This window comes from Dreissena polymorpha, chromosome 8 (genome assembly GCF_020536995.1).
Source record: "Dreissena polymorpha isolate Duluth1 chromosome 8, UMN_Dpol_1.0, whole genome shotgun sequence".
Lineage (NCBI taxonomy): Eukaryota > Metazoa > Mollusca > Bivalvia > Myida > Dreissenidae > Dreissena > Dreissena polymorpha.
The window spans coordinates 59350946-59376360 of record NC_068362.1 but is presented as its reverse complement, the minus strand read 5'-3'; the positions used below and the strand labels follow the sequence as shown (position 1 = coordinate 59376360).

Genomic DNA, 25415 nt, shown 5'->3' with positions numbered 1-25415 from the left:
GAAATGATTACGTTAATATGAGCTTATGCATCGGTTGACATTGTCCTTCTCGGGTTTACATAACGTTGTAACATACTCAATGGTGTGTAATATAAATTTAGTGGCCCCCATCAGCTTTTGTTGTCAAATGATGACCCTGTGTCAAAACTTGTACCACACCACCGGGGTCACATGGATAGTATAAACGTTATTGGCAAATAACTCAAAAGATGTTATTTTCTCAAACCTAATAACAAATATAACTCAATGGAGCTATATAATGTCACTTGTTTGAAATATAACAGTTAAGGTATTAACCTGGAATTTAATATTAAGTAAAATGCAAATGAAACTTCCTTTGTTAAATGTTTGAAATAAAATACTAAAACAATACGTATACACCATGATATCGTTACAGGATATTGGGTGAGTATGGTATCAAGAATTCACCTCTAAACTTCGCAACGTGGTTGGCATTCGGCGCCCCTCTGTCTTTTGTGTTGACCGCGGTTGTCTGGTTCTGGATGTACATATTCTTCATCAGAGGCCGGTGAGTATGCTTGACAATCCTCGTAAACTACGATCGACAAGGCGCTGTGACAATCCAAACAGCGCCTATCAACGGCACAGACCTAGTTTTCTATATTGACAATATATTGTCTTTCAAAACTCGTCGTAAATTCTGAAACAGATGCACGTATACCCAGGAAATAGTAGAATTGAACCAAGTTCAGAATGCTATGATACCTATTGATAACAATGAACCATACAGTTTGACGTATGTTATCAATTTTAAAATAGTTGATCAAGTTATTGTATATCTATCTCTTTGTCTTTATAACACTAGTTGTAATTAACATTATATATTTAATTACTTCTGGTATGGATACGGGATAAACAAAATGAACCTAATGCAAACGCAAGTTGAATAATGGAATACTTGAGTCGCAATCTCGGTCATGCTCTTGTTAGTGTGTTGTTGGTACGATGGTTAGTTAGTGAGGATTTCCTTTCAATCGAATTGAGCGTCTTTAATATGTTTTCCGAGGTACACTTAACTCTTCAAGCTTTACATTAAAGAGAAGTATTGATATTACCTGTATTCGCGTATGTATCCAACAGAGATTGTTGTCAGAGCACCAACAAAGCTGGTGCTGCGAGGGTGAAGGTCGCCATCCGCGCGCAGTATGAGAAGCTTGGACCTATCACGTATGTTCTATAAGGTGTCCTGCATTATTAACGATCAAATTAAACAGATTAGTGATAACGAAAATTAGGTTTAAATCATATTGATATTCATCTATTTATTATAACTAAGAATGAAAAACATGTGAAACGTATGGAAGGGAAAGACCGCCAATATTATTTATCACCAGAAATGCTACACGTGTTGAGTATTCAGCTAATATGTTCCATGTTGCAATTATAGATTATACGTACATGTCAAATAATATCAGTTTTAATAAGCAATGTTTGAAATTTAATGTTTCAATTTTCAACAATGCTAATTTTAAAGGTGGAGACATCTCAAATGTTCATATTGTCCATTGTCCAATTAAAACTGTTCAATGAATAAACAATTAAATGTCCAAAATGTAAAATATACATTTACTTTTATTATTAAATCGAATACACCACGCACAAAACTTTGTCACAACTCTAACGCTTCTTATCAAAGGTGAATGCCAAAGGACACAAATTTGCAACAGTAACTTTAACGAACTGCCGATTTCCACTATGAGCATTTAAACACGTCTAGATTAGTCATCGCGCATCTTTACATCTTGCAATGTTACAAGTTGATATTTGCACAGTTATAAAGTCTGTAATCTATACGCCGTGGAAGCGCCAAAATTATTTTTCGTCTTAGCCAGGAACCAATGCCTCGATTACGGGCAGGGAAACATTGTAAATGTAAACAATGATTCTTCTGGTGCACAGGTGTTGGGCGCGTGGCCAAGTCAATTTAACACTTTCAATATGTCATAAAAAAACATTTTTCATCATTTTGACCAAACATTTTTTTCTGATATAATATATATAATATGTAAATCGGGAATTAGTTTTCGGCAATTTCGTGTCCAGGCCCATGTCGATCAGACGCTCAATGTAAATACGGTTCTCGGTTTCAGGTATTCGGTCATTCTATACATAGATGGTGACGTCACTACGTTATTGTCACCTCTATACTTAGACGCATCACGCACCTCCATTTGGAGGCATTTATGACTACGACACAAAGAAGTCCGCGGATGAGTGAAGAATTTGCTTTATAAGTAAACATTCATGTTATGATTTAAAAGTTAAGTATTATTTTGTTCAGTCTTACGGTCTTATGTTAGTATCAATTATAATTTTCGTTAGTTTTCAACTATTTCGCTCTTTATTCATTTTTTTAAAAACAGAACTTTCACTTTCGGTTGTATAACAACATGTATCCTTTATTGACGAAAGTTTGCAATGAAATAGCGTTTTCAAAACCGCTTAAAAAGTTTCAGAAGGTGTGTCTGATGCATGTTTTGAAAAGACACAATGTCATAGTTATATTGCCGACTAGTATGGGAACAATTTGATATTTCAAGTGGCTCCATTTGCATTGCAAGAGAAGTTCAAATTGACTTGTTCAGTTTGTTAAATTTTGACACCCTTATTATATATTTTTTATAAGTGCCTGATAAATTTATTTCTTTAAATAATTGAAATCATTGAAAATTTAGTAAAAGCACGGCATTGATGTTCTATGATAGTCATTTTTAGTGGAATAGTATGTTACAAATTACAATAAAACAATTATAACTATTGTATTAATGAATTTAGATTAGGTGTCATTTTTAAATGGGGTAGTAATTCATTATATGAGATTAGCACATTATATAGTTGAAAAATAAATAACACTTTAATGACTTACCATAGTGAAATAAAGTAGCATAGAATATGTTGCAGGTCACAAAATGCAAAACTGAAGTTCAAACTCAGAAGAAGCTTTGCAAATATTTTACACTGATAACACTGTTGATTTTCCAAAAAAAATCCTTCCTATCTTCCTGCCCTAGTGTTTTGGGGAAAATTTTAATATTATTAATATCATTGAGTTAAATTATTAAAATATCAATATGTTTTGATTACATTAGCTAATTATAGTATTATATTATTAATAATGAAATACTTTGCGAGGAAAGTCCCATTCTGTTTTAATTAGTCTTAATTACCTACTAGTAAAATTGAAATTATCAGTGACATCCAATAATTGAATTATATGCGTGTGAATGCATATGTTTTTTTGACAGTTACATAGTACCCTATTTAATTGTATAACAACAAATAACTATAGTTACACAAACCCAGCCCAAGTTTACACAAACTGAATTAATTCATCAATTGATCCTATTTAATTATATTAAAAACAACATGTGTAAGATTTTGAGAATATCCCATGTGTTCCTCTAGTATTCCTTTAGTACATCCAGGGTTGGCACCAATCGACCGCCCCCGGTTTTAACCGGCGGTTTTTACTGGTTAAAACCGCCCCGGTCAATACTCCCAAATTTGTCATTACTGGTCAATACTGGTCGATTCAACTTTACCCCCAATTTTGATTAATATTCCATGCTTAATTAACAATATTGATAATATAAATTAAACAGAGATGTTGCCAATAATGTCTTAAGCTATTAATACCCACTATTTTATACCTGTTCATGCAAATAAGTCAAAGTTGGTGAACTGGATTTTTCTGGTTGATTGTGTTTTTTTTCAATTCTAATGAATCATGAATGCTCAGAAAATTCTGTGCTTGATTCAACACGAACCTGTCAATTACTGTGTATTAGTTGTTCCTCATGCCCCACGTCCCCAGTCTTCTCACAGTCTTCTCACCTATACAGGTTAGGGCATCCAAAACTGATAAAAGGGCCTTAAATGGCACCTTCTTGACACAACCCTTACTCGTCATGTATTCTTGCCTGGATTTCTTTAAGTACTTTTTAAACAAAATAGTGAAAAAATATTTCATTTTCCATTGATATAAAAATTAAAAAAAACATAATTAGAAATAATTATTAAAAGAAAGTAGAGTAGACCCACAATTGGTAAACATTATTTGTTGGCAAAATCAAGAACTTTGATTGCTTATTCTTTTGAAGACCAATTGAACTTTAAAATATGAAAACCCTCTTAATACAGAAAGGAGACAAGTTAGAAGTAACTATTAAATTAATAGCAAGTTATCTCCTTTTGTGTGAGTGAAATGAAATAGCCTAAGGGCAGATTTGCTTCATTGTCACTTTCAGAGACATAACACTGAATGCATATTATTACCAATTAAGGCTTAGGGACCAGATTTATGACCCTAGAAACCACACTAGTTCTGTTTGTCATTCTGCCTATTAAATAGATATATCAATAGATCAGTGAAATGATTTATTATGGTTGTTTTTAGGGAAGCCTCAAGCAAATTTTACCAATTAAATAGATCTAATTAGAATTGTTTTTATAAGTACCTGTATTGTTTCTTTCATTTATTGAGATCCTTGAAAAATTGAGTAAAAACACAGCTTTGATGGTCATTTAAAGTGGAATAGTTGTGATTTTTAATGAAGAATAATAACTATATCCAAGTTTTAACTGAAACACAAATTATTTTGACTAAATAAATATCATATTGGGATATTTATTTTGAGACAAGTAAATAAAATTGTTTTGTAACATTTAAATTATAATGTCCCAATACAGCTAGTATGAACATTTTACATTGATTTGTAGTACTCCGGTGTTACCTCTCAAAAATATTCTTTAAAAATTAAAGGAAACTCAACGATGAAAATATTTTCAGAACCAGGCAAATAATAGGAAAGTTATGTTTTCACTAATATTAAGTAACAACACACACCTACCATTGAACAATATATCAGGCACTTATGGTGCAATATACAAGCGTTAATTGGATTAGCAAGTGTATATAACAAGATAACAGCTATTGAATAAAGGGGTACTTATGGTGCAATATACAGGCCCATTAATCATCATTGATGAGATTAGGTGACATCTTTGAAGGGGGATAGTCATTCATAAGATGAGATTAGTACATTATCATACAAAAACATTTTTATGTAGTTTATCACTGTTTTAATTATTATTAATAAATTGCTTTAAATTTACCTTTTTTTTAATTCATAAAGTTATTAATTTTTCCTTAAATTCCACAAATTCATTTAATAAAAACGGGTAATTGTGTTTTGTGTTTCTTATATCAATAAGTTTTTATTACATTTGCTAATAAATTATATTATTAATAATGAAATAATGTGCACGGAAAGTTCAATTCTGTTTTATTTAGTCTAAATGAGTTATTAGTAAAAAATAAAATATCAGTGACATCCAATAATTTGATAATAAACATATGAATGCATGAAAAAAATGTTGACAGTTACAAAGTAAATATTTATTTATCATATTTATCTGTTACAAGGAAAACAGTGTCGAAATTAATTTTAATTTGATTTTACCATTTTCATTTCACCAATTGACCATATTTAATTGGATAAAAAACAACAAACACTGCATTTGCACAACCCTGCCCAGGTTCACTCAAACTGAAATAAGGTGTTAATTGTGTATTCAAAACTGGTCTTGATTACACATTATTCTTGGTTGCATTTGTGTTGAGCAACATGTATAAGATACTCAGTAAGATTTTGAGGATATTCCATGTATTCCACTAGTACACCAACATGCACTTACTAATGATTTGCAATCATTACACAGTTAAACCCTCCAAAAACAATTCTAAAACCAAAAAACCATACAAGCTGCTTCATAGATATTAAAAGTTAATTAAAGACTTCATAAACAAAATAATAATTTTGATAATAAACAAAGATTGTACTTCAACCGAACAATAATAAAATTGGGGGGGGGGAACATCTGCACTAAAACTAAAATGGGGGGGGGAAACGTCTGGGGAGGAATTGTCTTTGCGGGGAAACGTCTTGGGGAGGAAACGTCGGGGGCGGGGAAACGTCTTGGGGAGGAAACGTCGGGGGGGGGGGGGGGAAATGACCGGAAACCATTCCCAAAATGGTGAAAAAAAACACTGGCATATAAATTAAATGGAAAACACACAATATTATGTCAAGAAAAAAAAGCTGTAAAAATCTCACCTGCTTGTCTTTGATGTTGCAATTAGCACATTCAGCATTTTCAGTATCTACTAAATAAATATATGAAAGTGCCAAATGTCCAAGATACCACGACGTCTTCCTCAAAATGTTAGATCCTTCGAACTCCATTTTATTTTATCCCTGACTAATCCTCTCACACATTAGGCCTAAATGTAAGATTCCTTGCAATGTTCACAGCGTTTATTTTAAATCGTTTACGTTCTCAAATTTCAGCAGGTATTTAATTATAAATATTTATTTATGATTTAGATTTATTAACTATTTCGAATATACAGTCTTGCAACATGTTTAGTTAGTCTAAGTTACGTGTTTAGTGATTCTTACAAACAATAGACTGACATGAAAAGTGGCTCCTTTTGAAGCACAAACTGCATCCAACTATATATTGCAGCTGGCCCGGTTTGATGGGGCCTGTTTTTGATAATAATTAATTACCATTTTTCACTTCCGTGTTTATTATGTTTACCAACGCCATGATGGAAAAAAGTCCGTTTCCCACAATGCTTAGCGCGCATTCACACAGGTCAGTAAAGACCGGTGTGACACAATGGGTATTCGGTTATTCTGAGGCGCGGAACCAATAGTTGGATAAATAGCGTAAGGTGAAGAACGGATCATCGTACACGATTGAAATAAACATTCACAAATAACGATTAATATATTAGTGTTTGGTGTGGACAAAAAAACAAATCTGTGTTGTTCGTTTTTAAACACCTATTTGTTTATTGTACTAATACGGATTATGTTCGGTAGCTGGGATATTTCGATAGTTTTACTCATGTAAAAATCGGCACTGAACGTTCGGTCAGACGAGAGCCGACCTAGTATTTCTACGAGTTCGATAAATGTTTGCAAGAAGCCGTTCGTGGTCATTTTTCGTCAACAAACCTTTCCCAACAAAATGGTACATAGTTTACGAAAATCGACCGCCATTTAGGCACTTAATGGCTTAAAATGTTGATGTAGGTAATTTTCCTGTGTCAAGAGATACCCACCTTAGATATTTATATATTATATCAGAATTTCTTTTGTCAAAATGATGAAAAAATGTTGTTTTATGACATATTGATAGTGTTTAAGTGACTTGGTCACGCGCCCAAAACCTGTGGCAACTACTAATGATAATTTGCACCCTAACACCGGTTGACTTGAAAAGGCGTTGTAAAATGTTGAATTATGATTTGTCAACTTGTATTCTGTACAATTGTATAGTACATTGTATTGTATTTTAAGATGCTGATTTGTAGCAGATTACTAAAACCGATCGTACAACTTAGCAAATATTCAACATGCTTATGTAGTTTGTCAACTTACTTTCAGATTGATCTATTATCTTTTATTTATTATTATGACTACAATATAAGGTATATGAAGATGTAGACTTTATATATGCATTATCTTCTTTTTCAGATCTGTAGTTTAATAAGTTGCATGTTTGTTTTTAAACATTTGAACATTTTGTAGAATCGGAACCTACAACATTGTACAATTAACAATCGTCCAAAACAGATATTAAAATGTTGCATTTCAAAAATTCTCTGTTAAACAAATGAGCTGAATATTCAACACATGCAACATTTCTGGTGATGAATTATATTGGCGGTCTTTCCCTTCATAAAACGCTGGAAATCCTTTTAATTGCTTAACTAAAGAAGTACCCAACGTAACCGCGTTGCATTTTGCCTTCAAGAAAATCTGTTTTAATTTGTCGTAAATAAAACAAGCCCAATGACTAATATCGCAAAACCTTCTCGGTGAAACTTTTAACCCACAAACAGTCTTGAGATTGAGATGTAATAATGTTTTAAGACGCAAAAACTCGTAATTGTAGGCAAAATATGATTAATAACTTTTAAAGTTGGTGTAACTAGTAAGACGTTATGACGACCTATTATCATCATAAAAAATATTACGCAATCGGTCAGAGTCAAAGAACAGATAGCTAATAAAAGGAAAGTTAAACAATTACAACACTTAAAATGTTAAAATATATAAATAAATAATATATAGGTTAATGATATAAACCTAACCATAACGCTAAAAAGATGTAGCAGGAAGCCAATCTAAACATGCACAATGCAACAAGTAGCGACTGAAAAGCTCAAAATGTAGGAATGAACCGTCTTAATATAATACAAGTTGCATGGGTTTAATAAATCACGCGTTTCAAAATCATCGGATAGATATTTAATTTATTATCTAAAAAAGGCCCGTTTATACTTCAAGAGTCGTTTAAAGATTGCAGCGAAACATCAGTATAATATTTAAGTTTTACAAGTATCTTTTAAGAAAAAAGATACTTTGTGTTATTTCGACATAACTATCGATAACAATTGTATTCCATTATGATAAGTGTCCAACTATTTCTTAACATTTTTTTTTATAAAAAAAGTGTAATTAACCATAAGTACTTTATTGTTATCTGAAAATTCTTAAGAACGCCACATAGATATTGATACAAAAAAATAGTTTGGAACAACCTCTGTGAGGGATCTTTTTAAGGCATTTTCCTAAACACTTGATCTTGCAAGCAAACAAACAACCAGACATTACACTTCCTCAATACGCCTACGGATTTCTGTGTTGCAATAAACATAATATACAGGTTTGAACCAACGTGTCTCTTGCAATTCAATCCAGGTTCAGCCAGGCTGCCGTTTCCGTGCATTTCGTCCTGCTTGTCGTGTTGTGGGTTACTCGTGATCTCGGAGGTGAATACGGTTGGGGTCACATCTTCAAAAAAGGGTTTGAATCTTTTTTGTTTTATTCTGTAAATATATTCTTTTGTATTTGACAATATACTCGGGAAAAAGCCTGTTTTCCTGACATAATTCCTTCAGCTTACTGTAAAAGAACTCCATGTATACAATATGAAACTCTTAAAATTAAAGTATATCTCAAAGATCGCGTGTTCAGCAAAATAATATGTTGTAACGAATGGTACTTCTTAAAAATTATAAAGCAAAGCACATGGCTTAATAAATAAACGATTAAGCCAAACCATTTCCAGCGAAAACATAAGAAGAAACTTAGCTTCTCATTTAACTATAGTGTGTAAATGTGTGATTCAATAAAAGGATACATTACTGAACTATTGAATGATGATTGAATGGATGGATGGATGGATGGATTGGATGATAGAATGATTGAATGAATAAATGATGAATGAATGAATCAATCAATGAAAGAATAATTGAATAAATGAATGAATGAATGAATGAATGAATGTCTGGATGGATGGATGGATGGATGGATGGATGGATGGATGGATGGATGGATGGATGGATGGATGGATGGATGGATAAATGGATGGATGGATGGATGGATGGATGGATGGATGGATGGATGGATGGATGGATGGATGGATGGATGGATGGATGGATGGATGGATGGATGGATGGATGGATGGATGGACGGATGGATGGATGGATGGATGCATGGATGGATGCATGGATGGATGCATGGATGGATGCATGGATGGATGCATGGATGGATGCATGGATGGATGGATGAATGAATGATAATACATGAAAAAAATGAATGAATGGATACATGAATGAATTAATGAAGGACGAAAATAATGAATGAATGACTGGATAAATACACTAATTAATGATTTAAAGTGGGTATGCACGATTTTGTCCAATATTTATGAATTTGTATAAAATGAGTACAAATAACTTATTATAAATATTGTTCAATATAAATTAAAATAAAAGTTAAGAAAAACATGTGTCGAAAAATGCGAAATAAGCCAGATATTTACTTCTGAAATTGAAAATGTCTGTACAGTCGAATTCGCCAGACTGTATACCCTGCATGTACGATGTGAATCTAAATTTAGTTTTAGTGCAGATTCGTTCATACGACACAAAGACACAATTTTGTTTTGCGAATCATTTTAATTTCCTGCAACGATATGTATTAATACGACACACGAACACTAACTCCGATCCTAATAAAAAGACGAATGCTTCGGTTATTGTAGGAAAACGGCGCTAATTTGTCTTTGCTGCATTTTATTAAATTCGCCTTCAATGTATAATATTTATTGCCTATTTTGTGTTATTGTAACATATTTTTATCAATATATTACAATTTAACACATATAAAAATCGTGCAAACCCACTTTAAGACATTAATAAATAAATTAATGAATTAATAAATGAAGGACTTAATGAATGAATGAATGGTTTGAATGAATGAATTAATTAATTAAGGACTGAATAAATGAATGAATTCGTAATTAATGAAATAAAATAATAATTAATGAATTAAGGACTTAATATATGAATGGATGAACGGATGAATGGATAAATGGATGAAGTGAAATGTAATCATGATTGAATAAATGAATGACAACATGAAACAGTCGATAATTATTATGTTTAAAGTTTCGATTAATTTTATGTTTCAGCTTTGTTGCAGACGGAGTCCCCGCCATATTTGTTGCAACTCTTCTTTTTGTGTTTCCTTCAAATATTCCGAAAATCTTTTGTTGGAGACCAACAGGTAACTATTTTATTTTGTTTAATTTGCATCTTAAAGACAGGGATTTCAATAGATTTTAAAAGCCAGGAGTCAATGACCCCTGGACTAAAATTTGGAGGAGTCAAAGAGAAAAATGCTGGGGTCAATTTTAAAGTGCAAAAATAAGTATTCATGAATTGTGTTTTTGTCTGTGTAATGAATAAAGTTGGTTTTAAAAGTTTAGATTTTAATATTCAAACCACTACATACGTCCCATTGATGAAAGGTTGTTTGAAGACCTTCCTGCTAATCTCAAAAACGAATTGAAAACTATTTTGAAAAATCTAACAAAATAAATAAGCTCGATATAAGCATAACACCGTGTAATTAATATCTATTACTAACAACTATTTTATTATACTTTCTATAGACTTTTATTTATAAAAATGTATAATGAATATACTGTTAATATCTAATTATTAACAAACAAACGTTTCTTTGACGAGGCATAAACTAAACTTTAATTTTTATGTTATAGATGCATTTTATAGTATATAATTAACGAAGACTTATTACATGTAGTACCTATGTTCATGAGCAAACTATCTCTCCGTAGTAAGTGTTGCAAATTCGTACGATTTGTTTACTTAGACCACCCTATTAACGTAATGTATTCTCAAGCTTTAGAGACGGTTTTAGGCAGCCAGAGGCAATACCAACATGCCCCCGTAGCACATACTACAGAGCTTTGATCGAATCCTTGGTCAATGTGCTGCAAATACCACCAGCAGCAAAGAATTCAAAGACTTGTTTCTGGTTTAGAATTGTACTCTGAGGATTCTCTCTTACTTCACCATGCACGGAAATTATAAGCCAGACAAAGCACGTTGTGGAAGAAAAGCAAGAGAAAAAAAAGTCAACCGGACGGAAATGAACACCATCGTTAAGTGCTTGTTCACAACTGAACAACCACGGTTAAGACTGTGAACCACCCTTTCCATCTTTGCCTCCGGACTCCAAGGGGCGATCGAGAAGAAGAAGAAAAATGGAACATGTGAAACATCTAATCTATTCGATTGCGGCTGCTGAGAATGTTCGATTAGGCGTAGTCATAAATCTATGTCTCTTAAACAAAGAAACATATTTGTAATTGAATACCTTTATCAGAGCTACAAGGAAATCCCTCATGCCCCTACTTTCCATCCAAATGGTTGCATAGAAAGTTTCGTGGGCTTTAAGATTATTATTTCTGTCTTTAAACGGACGATATATTTTTCTTAAATGGCATATGTTTATCCGCAGGTACAAGGGAACCCTTAAAGCCCCTTATTTCCTGGAAGGTGGCTGCAGAGAAGGTCCCGTGGGGCGTGGTATTTCTGCTAGGGGGCGGGTTCGCTATGGCCAAGGCCGCCACGGTAAAGTGCATTTGTTTAGAAAACGGTTACACATGTATTGTAAACGTTTATATTGGTAACATTTCTTCGAGATAGTGCATAATAAGTTAATCAGTATGCATTCAATCCTGATTAATATTGAAAACGTTACGAGCACAATAAACGATGATAGTCCTGATGATGATGCTATCGATTAAGCATCCCTTTTTATGGATAAAAAGTGTATTACTTTGGACAATTTTGTTAATATGATTTATTTGTTTTGTTTTTCATCTTAAATAATCGATTATAAAAAAGCATAATGCTCCAGCATTTAAACAAGCTTTAAAAAAGGAAAACAGTTACGTTTGAAACAATCCATTAAACACGTGTATCCTGTTCGTCTTGGCAAACCGTTTGAATGCTCTAATACAATCAGTGAAAATGTTAATATATTCATAACGTATCCGCTTATAGAATATCTTCATAAGACAACTTTTGCACCAAGCACTGAAGCCCAATTTTAAGAATACATAGATACAAAGGACAAATCTATCATAAACGTATAATAAATATGTGAACAGAAGATCGGCATGTCCGCCTGGGTAGGGGAGAAGCTGGCCGTACTTGATTATCTCGACCCCTGGGTGCTGAACCTGGTGCTTTGCTACATCGTGGCCGCTCTAACGGAAATGACCAGCAACACCGCCACGTGCACCCTAATGATGCCGATAGTCGCAAATTTGGTACGTTTTGTGTGAGACAGTATATTCACAAATTCTTGTTTTACAAATATTAATTATAAACTATCATTATTCAGTCTTCAGGTATGCGAACAGAAAGATTGCTAAACCATATTGCCCACAAACAATATTTTTTATACATGTATGTGCAAAAACTGTCAGCTTATTATTCGATCGTCATATGTGTCATATTTGAAATATCCATTGTTAGATGTTGAGGAAAACAAACACCCACACACTCAAGATGTTACTTCTTCCTTTCAAGGCCATCAATCTGAAGCAGAGTTCAATCTATCTGATGTTCCCCACAGCCATAGCCTGTTCTTTTGCCTTTATGTTACCCGTGGCAACGCCACCCAACGCCGTCATTTTCTCGTATGGATACGTGACAGTCAGCGAAATGGTGAGTACATTGGTTTTGGCTGTCGTATATATACTCGATCGCGCACCTTAAATAGAAACATGTTTACACTACTTTATCTCTTAATTACGGTGGCACAGAGGTGACATTCACTTCTCTTTTTTTAAATTGCTCTCCTCTTTTTTCTAGAAAAAGAGGAGTGAAAACTAAATAAAAGCGGCGTACATTTAAAAAAAGAGCGGTGCTTCTCTTGTTTTAAATTGCTCTCCTCTTTTTTCTATCTCGTGGCCACGAGTTAGCTATGACTCTACTAGCAGAGTGCATTAAACAAAAGAGTAGAGAATTTTTGCTATCTCGAGATCCCGACTTAGCTCAGCCAATCAAATTGTTTGTTATGTCAATTTAACGTTTAGTCTGGATTGCCTGCCCCTTTGTATACAAAAAGTCAGCAGGTACAGACGAAGTTATAGCGGAGGCGATGGCAATAGTAAGTTAACTAGCAAATTTCAAAAGGTGGTTCGTTGTGCAAATTATTTATCTCTTGATCAGTATTATAATTAAGTATTTCAATGGTATGACTCATTTTCACGGAACGATTGATTTTGTATGAGATTTTTCATTCTTCATGAGTTGAATAGTTTTCGGATGAATACATGGAAAATGTTATTTCGAATAACATTAATAATATAAATTAATAGTACTGTCAAAATCCTTATTTTTACCAATGATATGTACATTTTTGGCTTACATTTTTGGCTGGAGTTTCACTTCTTTATATTACATAATACAATTTACTCTGTTTAAAAATCGATAATGTATTTGTACATCCATTTTATTTGATTGTTTTATCAATGCTCATTTATAACAAACAACTATATAATAGATTTTACAAGCCACTGCTCATTCTAATAGAACTATTTAAATTGTCCTATTGTACTTGCAATTTTTGCTATGATGGCTGAGAGAGCTGAGTTAAAATAATTATTATTGTAAATAATCGGTAATTTTTTTTAATTTTAAATTCAATTGCTAAGCAATTTACAAAGTCATAGTAAACAAGAGAAAGAGATTATGACACATGCAGGACCAAAACCTGTGATGACCAGCATGCCTACCAAGCGAGCTTAAATCCAGATGCTTGTAATTTTCCTTGGTGGGATGATAATCCTGTGTAACAAAGGTCTAATTATTTAAACTAGCCCTGACACGACACTGCTTTCTTCTTTTTTCAGGTTATCAACAGCCAGTCAGTTACAGATGCATTGCGACAGAGACGTTGTTATCTACGTCTCTGATTGCGAACACAGAATTAAACAACATTAGTCATGATGTAAGCATAATTAAGCTCCAATATAAGATATAAAAGTCAACAAAACTATTTGCAGATTGAGCAATGAGCACAGAATTGAGCGTTGAGCACAAACAAGATAATAGATAATGAAGTTTTGATCTGCTGATGCAAACAAACTGACCTGAGCTTATACAATTTTATTTTGTGCTTTAAGTTCTAATCTGTGCTCTAAGCTCAAACATGAGACAAATAATCCTATTTTTGTCTGGAGCTGTTTATTGCCTATTAACAAAGTTTTCCTAAAACTAGAAACAATTTTCCTAATATTTTTAGCAAAATCTACAATTGTAAACCAATGAATATCTTGAACATCTTCATATATATATATATATACACACACACACACATTATATTTGCAGCTTACATACAAGAGATCGGCAGAGCAGGAAGAAGCCATGTTGATGCCCTGGCCATTCTCTTCTTTAACAAATCAGTCATTGCATCTGCACATATGACCAGAGAAATGAAAGACTATTGTGGAAACTTAACTATCTGCCGAAGAACCTTAGTTAACCAGTATTTTGGTTTTGAAACTAAGGAAGTCTAACAGTTTTCAATTTGTTGTGATTTGTGTAATAATGAACTGGGGATAGAATATGATTATAGTAAACTGTCACCTAACTAAAAGCATACATATTATTATTACAAGATTCCTTGATTAATTGAATTTTCACATCTTTTTAGGAAAGTCTATCCTCGAATATTTTAAATATCTTAAATATATTTGATTGGATTGATTTATTTATCATTTATGTTTGATGAAAATGTATATTCTATGTTGAATTAATGCATATGTTAGTGTGAGTGTGTGTGTATGTTTGTGTGTTTCTGAGGATAGTGCGTATGGGTGAAAATGTGTGAGAATGGTACGGGAGTTGCGTGATTTATGTTTATAAATTAACATTTGTTTGTAACGATATACCATGTAGTATAAGTTACCTAATAAAGTTCTTTTCTGTTATGTTCTTAATTGTGCTGCTATGCTTATTTTGGTTGAAAAAATGAGCAAATCTACCTAAAAAAGAACTTACTTACAAATAATTGACTTTTGACATATTTAAAGAAAGTGTCAATAAAAAAAGATGGGTGGGGATACAACAAAGAGGGTCAATCTGGTTACCAGAAACAAGATTTTTTTGGCCTTATGGGGAACAGTTTAGTAATAAAAATTCATTGTCTATAACAATGTTTTTAAAATTCAAACATTCTATGTAATTTGAATAAAGAGTTCAGAACTATTAAGCATAATAATGTAACCCTATTTTTTAACGTCTAATTTCATAATAACACTTAATTTGGTTCTGAGAAATCCATGTGTGCAGTTCTTCCGTGTTAATCTTCTTTACCGGATTTTTAGCTCGACTATATATATGAAATATATATATAGTGGAGCTATCCTACTCACCCCGGCGTCGGCGTTCCCGGTAGCGTGCAAATGTAAAAGTTTGCGTACCACCCCAAATATTTTCAATGTCCCTTGACATATTGCTTTCATATTTTGCATACTTCTTTACCAGCATGACCCCAACCTATAAACGAGAGCAGACAACTCTATCAAGCATTTTGTTATAATTATGGCCCTTTTTCAACTTAGAATATGCATATTATTGATAAATCTATGTTAAAGTTTGCGTACCACCCTTAATATTTTCAATGTCCCTTGACATATTGCTTTCATATTTCGCATACTTGTTTACCAACATGACTCCAACCTATAAACAAGAGCAGACAACTCTATCAAGCATTTTGTAATAATTATGGCCCTTTTTCCACTTAGAATATGCATATTATTGATAAATCTATGTTAAAGTTTGCATACCACCCCAAATATTTTCAATGTCCCTTGACATATTGCTTTCATATTTTGCATACTTCTTTACCAACATGACCCCAACCTATAAACAAGAGCAGACAACTCTATCAAGCATTTTGTAATAATTATGGCCCTTTTTCCACTTAGAATATGCATATTATTGATAAATCTATGTTAAAGTTTGCGTACCTACCCAAATATTTTCAATGTCCCTTGACATATTGCTTTCATATTTTGCATACTTCTTAACCAACATGACCCCAACCTATAAACAAGAGCAGACAACTCTATCAAGCATTTTGTAAGAATTATGGCACTTTTTTCACTTAGAATATGCATATTATCGAAAAATCTATGTTAAAATTTGCGTACCACCTCAAATATTGTTAATGTCCCTTATCATATTGCTTTCATATTTTGCAAACTTCTTTACCAGCATGACCCCAATCTATAAACAAGAGCAGACCACTGTATCAAGCATTTTGTAAGAATAATGGCCCTTTTATATCTTAGTAACTGAATATTTTGTTAAATGTTGTGTTTAGATCCACTTGACTTCTAAAGTATCAAAGCTATTGCTTTCAAACTTTAAATATTTTCTTACTATCATGAGGGTACTGTACCTGCCAAGTTCAATTTGACCTTGACCTTTGAATGACCTTGACTTTGAAGGTCAAGAGTAAATTTTAGTTAAATTGCCATTACATCTTTATTAATGATCAGATTTCATAAATACTTTGACAAAACAACACTTACCTGAATACCACAATGGATTCCACCCAAACAATACCCCATGTCCCAACCCAGAATCCCGGCCCCCCCCCACTTTTTTATTTTTGAAAGATCATCTAATAAATGACCACACCCCACATTATATCCCCCTCTCAACCCCACCCAACCCAAAAAATAATATTTTTTTCTTTGAAACATGGTTAAAAAATATATAAATATATTTATTTACTTTATTTTTGAAGGACCGTCCAAACTTCACACCCAAGCTATTGCAATCAAACTTTAAATAAAATCTTATTAGTTTGTTTTATGTCTTTACAAATGTTCAATAGATTGTGGAAAATATACCTGAACTATTACCTTGACCTTATTGAATAATTTGGATATTAACCCATGATGGCTTACGTTATACTGTCAAGCACTCGAATAGTCGAGCGCGCTGTTGTCCTCTGACAGCTCTTGTTGGGACAGTGCTTAAACCTAAATGAAAGTTAATGTTGTCCCCAACAATTCTGAATTTCTTTCCACTGGCAATGGAATCAATTAATTCAGTATTAAAATGTCCCGATATCTGATCCAGTGTATTCAACATGCCTGAATGGCTCAGAGTGACACCCAAAGGTTGAAGTCTGTCATACACCTACAATGATCAAACATTTTTGTCTATAATTTATTTTATTTTTTTTTTAATATTACCTTAAATAAATCAACTAAAATGGGTTTGAAAAGCTAAACCAAACACATTTAAGTAATACTTCATATATTTCCATTTACCTGAAAGGCATTCTATTAAGTGAAATTATATAAGGATACATTATATACAAATGTATATAGTGAATAAATCATAATTTACAACACCTGTTTCAAGTCGATGCGCTTAACTTACTATAGGAACAATTAGTTTAAAGGCTCATAGAAACATCACATTTCAGAAAATTGTAAAATGAATTAGCCAATGAAAAATATAATACTTCGTTTTGCTACAAAAATTCCATTGGTTTTTCTCTACAATTTGGTCAAAAGGTGATTGTCATTAAATGTAAGTAATATTAAAACAAGATTGAAGCAATAACTTTCAGCTTTAACTAATTAAGTGCGTTTGGTTTTTGAAGTTCTATAATACTTTAAGGATAAATAACAAATAAACATAATCAAAGTATAAATAAATAACAACAAACTAACAGTCACGAGGTACATTTTTTTTCTTTCTAATTTATATCATCTGCTGTGTTGCAGAGCAATTTATCTTTTATAAGGCTGACCTTAAAGGGGCCTTTTCACGTTTTCGTAAATTGAAAAAATTAAAAAACAAAAGATGTGTTTGTCAGAAACACAATGCCCCCTTCTGCGCCGCATTAAAATAAAATTTATATTTATCATTTGGCAGGTATAGAAATAATCTCCCTTTAAAGGTTATTACTTCCCTTGAATTTTGTCCAATCCAACCAGGGGGAAGGGTGGGAAGGGTCTCACAGTAAATTATGACCATGTCAGACATCACTGACAACCAAGGCCTATGGTTTAAAAAAGATCATAGCCAGAGTTGATCATGTATCTATGGACATAAGTCCACAGGTATGTAATGAACATCAAAGAAATTATAATTATATAAAAAAAATTTTTGACAAATCTATCATTTGGGTTATAAATAATCAAAATAATAAATCTGTACAGTATCTGTGAAAATAACTTCAATTCTTGGTAAGGAAATATGTAATATGAGATTTATAATTATATAAATTACTTCCCTTGAAAATAATTGTCTGTAACAAATGTCTATTTTTAGTAGCAAATAATTTAAAGCCACAACCGTGACTGTAGATTCACCACTCAAAATGTGCAGCTCCATGAGATACACATGCATGCCAAATTTATAAAGTGGCTTTGTTCAATATTGAATAATTTTCTCCCTTTTTAAAGCTTATTACTTCCCTTAAATCTGTATTTTTTACTGTAGACCATAAAGGATGACCTTGACCTTTTACCACAATATTTTGTCAGAAACACAATGCCGCCTACTGCGCCGCTTTGATTTATTTAACAAAAATATATACGTGGGCAAGTCAGATAACTATGTCCATTTAAAGCTTATTACTTCCCTTGACTTTGTTTTTTCGACCCTAGACCTTGAAGGATGATGTTCACCTTGAAATTTTACCACGCAAAATGTGCAGCTCCATGAGATACACGTGCATGCCAAATATCAAATATCTTCAATATTTAAAAAGTTATGGCCAATGTTAAAGTTTTTTTTGGACGGATGGACAGACATACTGACTGACGGACAGTTCAACTGCTATATGCCACCCTACCGGGGGCATAAAAAATGTTTCATATTCGCAAATTTTCGTTTTAGCAATGATATTTGTGAGGAAATAGTAATACTGAACATTTATCATGCTCTAAAATATTCATTATATGCATCTTTTGACGATTTGAAAACCTTGAAATTATAAAGCGTTGCCAGGCGAAACGATTGAATAATTTGGAAAGTTCTGTTGTTGTCGTTATAGTTTGGGAGACTAAGAGGCTTGCTTATATCATTAAAAAATACATCCGTTCAAAGCATGAGCATGGATGGTCGAGTGGTCTAGGCGGGAGACTTTTTACTCCAAGACTCCAGGGGTCAGTGGTTCGAGTCCAGTTGAGGCTTACTTTTGTTCCTTTTTTTAATTGTATTCTTGTTGTTTTTTACTGGAGATTTTTAAATCCAATGTTTAAATTTATCAATATAAAGCATTTAATGACAAGCTTCAATACATGTCAAAATCTGTGAAAAGGCCCCTTTTAAATTTCTATTGTTTGGAGATCCCTGACTGACTCATGAAATTGACAGGACCAATTTTTTTTGCTTCTATATAAGGCTAAAAATGATTTATTAGTTAAGAATTACAAACCCTGAGAATCCTGCTGGGAAATTCAATTTTGACATCAAATTTAACACATTTTTACGTAAGGTATATTTATGAAATTTAAATGGTGTTCCAATTACATATAGAACTACAATTATTCAAAAATTTAAACGAAATGGACAAGAAATAAGAATATTTTTTTTGCAAGATTTGTAAACTTATTCCTGATTGTGTTAAGGGTAGAATTTAAACAAAAGGGCCATAATGGCCCTATATCGCTCACCTAAGTACAGGTAGCCAATATTTATCAATGGCATAGTGACATAGTTTTTGACCCCTGATGACCCGTCTTTGAACTTGACCTACAATTCTTCCAAACAATCATCCTGACCAAGTTTCTCGATCTATGAGCAGAAAAAAACACCATAGGGGAGTTAAAAGAAGAAGGACGGACAACAGACATTCATCGATCCTATGAGCTCATCTGAGCTCAGGTGAGCTAAAACAACAAGGACCTTAAGAGCCTGGGTCAGCGCTATTAAATAGATGTTCCAAAAGATTTATTTAATTTCCAAACAAAACATGTGTCATGAACAGTAACATAAACATTCAAATGCCCAATTTCAAAAACTTGAGGTTAAGAAAATAGTACACAATTTAATGTTTAATACTGTTTTTTTTATCAAATTGCAAGAAACTATTCATGTATATTGCTAATTTCCGGCTAAGAAAGATTTTTTTTTAAATACACGGTATGTTTTTTACTGTATGTGTATTTAGATATTGTAAAATATTTAAAACATATAAAGATATATTTAAAATACATACATTGAATATTTTATAAAACAAACATTCATTCACAGCTGAGTTTGGCAACTCTTTAATGAAATTTTCTCTTGAGTTACTCATAAAATGATTAAATATAAATTGCACACTTTACAATATTCCATTCTATACACAAGGTGTTAAGTTCAAATTTTTCGCTTTTGGGCTTTAACATAACATTTGAAGAAAAAAAGAAGCACAGTTGAAACAAAATGTAATTTTTGGCATGTTTGTTCATTAGCTAGAGTCATTGCGATTATCTTTTGAACTAATGAGTTGTAACGACAACTACTGGTATCCTGTATTAATCAACATTCCAAACACAGTAGATATGACCAGTATTAGTCTCTGAACAGATTTTGTATTCCCTATCTTAGAGGTTGGTAGAGACATAGCCAAGAGAACATCAGCTAGCAGTGGCTGTTGCTCTAATAGTTCATCAATGAGTTCATGCCATTTAAATTCAGCCAGGTCACAGAAATCCTTTTGGGCTAAAACACTGTCCTTGTTGTAGCATTCTTTTGCTGCATATTCAATTTCATTTAAAAGTTCTACAACGATACTTCCTCTCAATGGAGAAGACAATATATGCCCTGCTACTTCTCTTGGAGAGCTGGAACCTGACTGAAGCAAAAAAGTAAAAAAAAAAAACAGAAATAATAATATATGATAATATTGCTGATAAATCTTTTTTTTTTTATTTTAAAGAAATGACAATATAATGTTTTTTTAGCAAACATTGATAATCTATGTTTCTATATCATAGACTTCTTAAAAAGTGTTTTATACATATAAGTAGTCATTTCAAAAAAATTATTTGTTTAAATTGGCGAAAAATAAGTCATATTTTACCAAAACAAAATATCTGATTGATAGCCGTTTTAGATTTTTTATTTTATAAAATCACCCACCCCTTTACTACATTTATCATCTCCCACTGTTTCTGTTGTGTACATATGTACAGCTTATGACATATGGTAATGACTGTTTTCTAAAATAAAGTTAATAAGCATGGTTCATATGACATTGTATCATACCTGAATATAAACTTGAGTGTTCTGCCAGCAAAATAAGGAAAATATACTAATGTTATCACTGTTTTAGAATCATTATGTACCTGTTCTGTTTTTTCCACCAAACATGTTGTTCATTGCAATTGCACAGTTGTTCCAGAAACTGTTTTCTGACTCGCCATCTTTTCGTAATTTCTGACTGTATTCTTTCAGAAAGGATTTCTCTTCGATGGACCACTTGTTGTGTCTGTTTTTTTCATCCTAGATCAGTGATGAAACATGAAAATTTGAGTGTTTAATGGCAAAGCTTAAAAAAGGATTGATGGGCGTGTGCCAAAATAGTTTATATGAATTTAGAGTGGTTTATTTGATCTTTGAATTAAAATTTTAGCCCATGTCCTAATGCAAAGAACTTAATATTAATGGCATAAATAAAATATACACACAGCAAGACAGTGTTCTATTAAGCAAGCCTATGTTAAACAAATATTAAATCCATAGTATATATACCAAATGTTGGTACTTAATAAGTGATATATACCAAATGTTGGTACTTAATAAGTGATATATTGTGTTTTCAACAAATTTTACAATTGGTTGAAGAGATTTCACAATTATAAAAATACCATTGAATTATTATAGAAAAGAAAGTAGTACTAGAAAGTGAAACATAATCACCAGTTTAATCCTTTTATGTTCATGTTTAGGTGTTTTTCCTGTGGGAGTTGATATTGCCCTCTTGCTTCCTTGTTTATGAGGGGTACTTGAGTTTTTTTGGTACAGGCACTGTATGTGTGATCTGGGCCAGACCTACTTTCAATGACTTGAAACCAAATATGATCCATCTGAAATATGATTTATGATTTGAATTATGAATTATGAATAACTTTGTCTTGAAAACCACGAAACATTTTTAATGGAGTTTAGAAAAGATATTTAGAAGCATTTCGCTAATCTGGGAAAAGCAGGTCTGAAATTCTGACTGTGGTGAACCTGGAAAAAGGCCTGAATACATAAAAATGCATTACTACAGTTAATCAAAGACAACCACACCGCAATGCTTTCATATTTGTCACACTACTCAAAAATACATCACAAATACAGTATGTTACAAATTTACTTAAACATCCGAAATTACACTTTCTGTGTACTTGTCCGAAACATACTCAGGTTATGGATAATTAACTCTAATATGCGGAAGAACTCGAAAAAAGTAGGGATGTCAACGAATATCCGAATATCCGAATATTCGGTCACGGACCGAATATTCGGATACAGTTTTCCGAATCGAATATTCGGAAGAAAAAATAAAAAAATCGAGTAATTTCAAAGACTTTGTATTCGTAAAATTTGCCTCAAACATTGTCAAAAAAGTTGTTCCTCGTGTCATAATGTTTATTCCGGTTGGCGCGATAATGCGTCGCTATGTTGATGACAGTATACCGGTCATAAATCCCGCTAACAAAGCCAGACACTTTGTGTCAAAATTATGATAGGTGCAAATCGCGTCGGCAATCAAAACACCGACCTGCACTTGATCCAATGACTCGAATTACATTTAAAATTATCAAAGATTAAATGAGTAAAGGAAAAGCCAACTTTGTGTAAAAATCAAATAAGACCGTATGGCAATTAAAACACCGACCCGTCTTGATCTAATAACTCGAATTACATTTAAAATGATGAAAGATTAAATGAGTAAAGAAAGAGCCGACTTGGTGTGAAAAACAAAACAGATCGTGTGGTTATAATCACGTTGTCCAATCAAAAAAGCTTTTACAAAATAATTTACTCAACCTCTAATGAGTATTTGCGTATCGTATGGTCAAAACATTCATTAATTACTCAATATTCAATCAGGTATTATACTTAAAGAAATGTTTTTGGTATTGCACCCTCATTTAATTGAAAATATTATTTATGCTACACGCATAAAGTTAATATCTGTTCAAGCAAAATGCCACCTACGCCTTCCGCTGCTTGGAAGTATTTCACGACATCATCCGATAAGAAGTCACCGATCCAAGTGTCTTTTAAACGTGGCAACTTTGAAAGACTGAATGTTTAGCCTGTTAAACAGGTTTAAAGTGTGTTGTGGCTATGTACATAATTCGTTTAAGTTCAGCTTTAATTATATGTAGATCTAACTGTTTTGTCATGCAATTATTTTGTCGTCATGTAATATTATGTTTCTCGTTCTATTGCTGATGTACGATATTAATAGTTTAAAAACAGTTTTTGTCATTCAATTTCAACAATAAAAAGTAATCAACAAAATCAACTTCGAATTAGCGACGGCAACGCTGTGTCAATATTTAGTCACTTCCGGTAAAACGAAAGTAGAATTCATGAAGTAATGGTACGGTAAACGAAGTTGACTTTTTTCTAACAGATGTTGACCGAATATCCGAATATTCGTTCGGAAGAGTGACCGAATATTCGAATACCGAAATCGGTATTCGTTGCCATCCCTAGAAAAAAGGGAAGAACGTTTACAGAATGAAATATATGCATTTCGATTGAAAAATGAATGATACCCCGACGAATCACATTTTTAAATATTTGGTTAACTCACCAGTATCATCGCGTCGACCATTATTCCGCCAATTTCAGGCTTCTATTTGTTTACAGTAGAAGCTGGGAACCAGAATATATGCGTACAGAATATTTACCCATGGTACGCACAATTTGATTGGCTGACTAACTCGGGATCTCGAGATCGCAAAAATTCTCTCCTCTTTTATTTAAAGCACCCTGCCTTTTTACTGCACCGCTCTTTTTTTAATTGCACTCCTCTTTTATTTAGTTTTGCACTCCTCTTTTTTCTATCTCGTTGCCACGAGTTAGCTATGTCGTGGCCACGAGATAGGAAAAAGAGGAGTGCTTTTTTCTATTTCGAGATCTCGAGATCCCGACTTAGCTAACTCGTGGCCACGAGATAGAAAAAGAGGAGTGCAATTTAAAAAAAAGAGGAGTGAATGTCACCTCTATGCCACCGTACTTAATATTGTTATGGATGTTTCATTATTGGTGATATGAATACAACAGCTTGGGTTATCTGCATTCAAAACGTACAATTTGACTAGTCCGACGTAACCTACTTTATTCTAAATTCACATTGTTTATTGCATATTAAACATGATTTTAATTTGCACGCGATAGTCAGAAGGTCGTTCCATTGAAATGTTTTAGATATGTATGTATTTTAAAAATCAATAAGGCTTATAACATTTATTAATTCCTTCACCCATACACAGTGTTAATTCCGTTAATTTTTCCAGTGAATGAAACGGATCCCTTAATACCACTGAAAAAAATCGGCTCTCTAACATAATTCGCACTCACACGACACAGTTGATTCTCGATTGCTTTCTTCAGGTACGCATAGGGTTTATCCTGAATGTGGTGTGTGTCCTTGTATTGGTCGGGTTCACCGAGACGCTTGGAAATTCACTATTCGACTTCCACGTACTTCCGCCGGAAATTTCTGCAACGTTTAACAGCACGACATAGACTGGCATTTTATTGCAAAACGGGTTTATTGCAAAACGGGTTGTTAGACAAGTGTCAAATTGCAATAAGACACTCCAACCCGTTTTGCAATAAAATTGTTAAAAACGGGTTTATTGCAAAACGGGTTGTTGCACAGCTGATTCGCATATAATCATAAACCGTAACGATTTTCGTCTTACGTTGGGCAATGTGGTCTTGAGCTTTAACGAGA

General features: G+C 32.9%; 1 protein-coding gene and 1 long non-coding RNA gene across 2 annotated transcripts in view; both read left to right on the top strand.

Moving 5' to 3' along the window:
• LOC127840562 (Na(+)/citrate cotransporter-like) overlaps positions 1-13272 on the top strand; it is a 51000-nt gene extending 37728 nt beyond the window's left edge. Inside the window, exons 7-11 of the mRNA XM_052368973.1 lie at positions 398-529; positions 1102-1188; positions 11899-12043; positions 12586-12747; positions 13010-13272. Coding sequence (XP_052224933.1) covers positions 398-529; positions 1102-1188; positions 11899-12043; positions 12586-12747; positions 13010-13198 — 715 coding nt within the window. The 3' untranslated portion in view covers positions 13199-13272. The remainder of the gene's footprint in view (positions 1-397; positions 530-1101; positions 1189-11898; positions 12044-12585; positions 12748-13009) is intronic.
• A 255-nt stretch (positions 13273-13527) lies between these two features.
• LOC127842528 (uncharacterized) lies at positions 13528-15417 on the top strand. Its single transcript, XR_008031687.1, has 3 exons — positions 13528-13592; positions 14338-14435; positions 14816-15417. It is a non-coding gene; the product is annotated as an uncharacterized LOC127842528 (long non-coding RNA).
• Positions 15418-25415: the final 9998 nt, after the last annotated feature.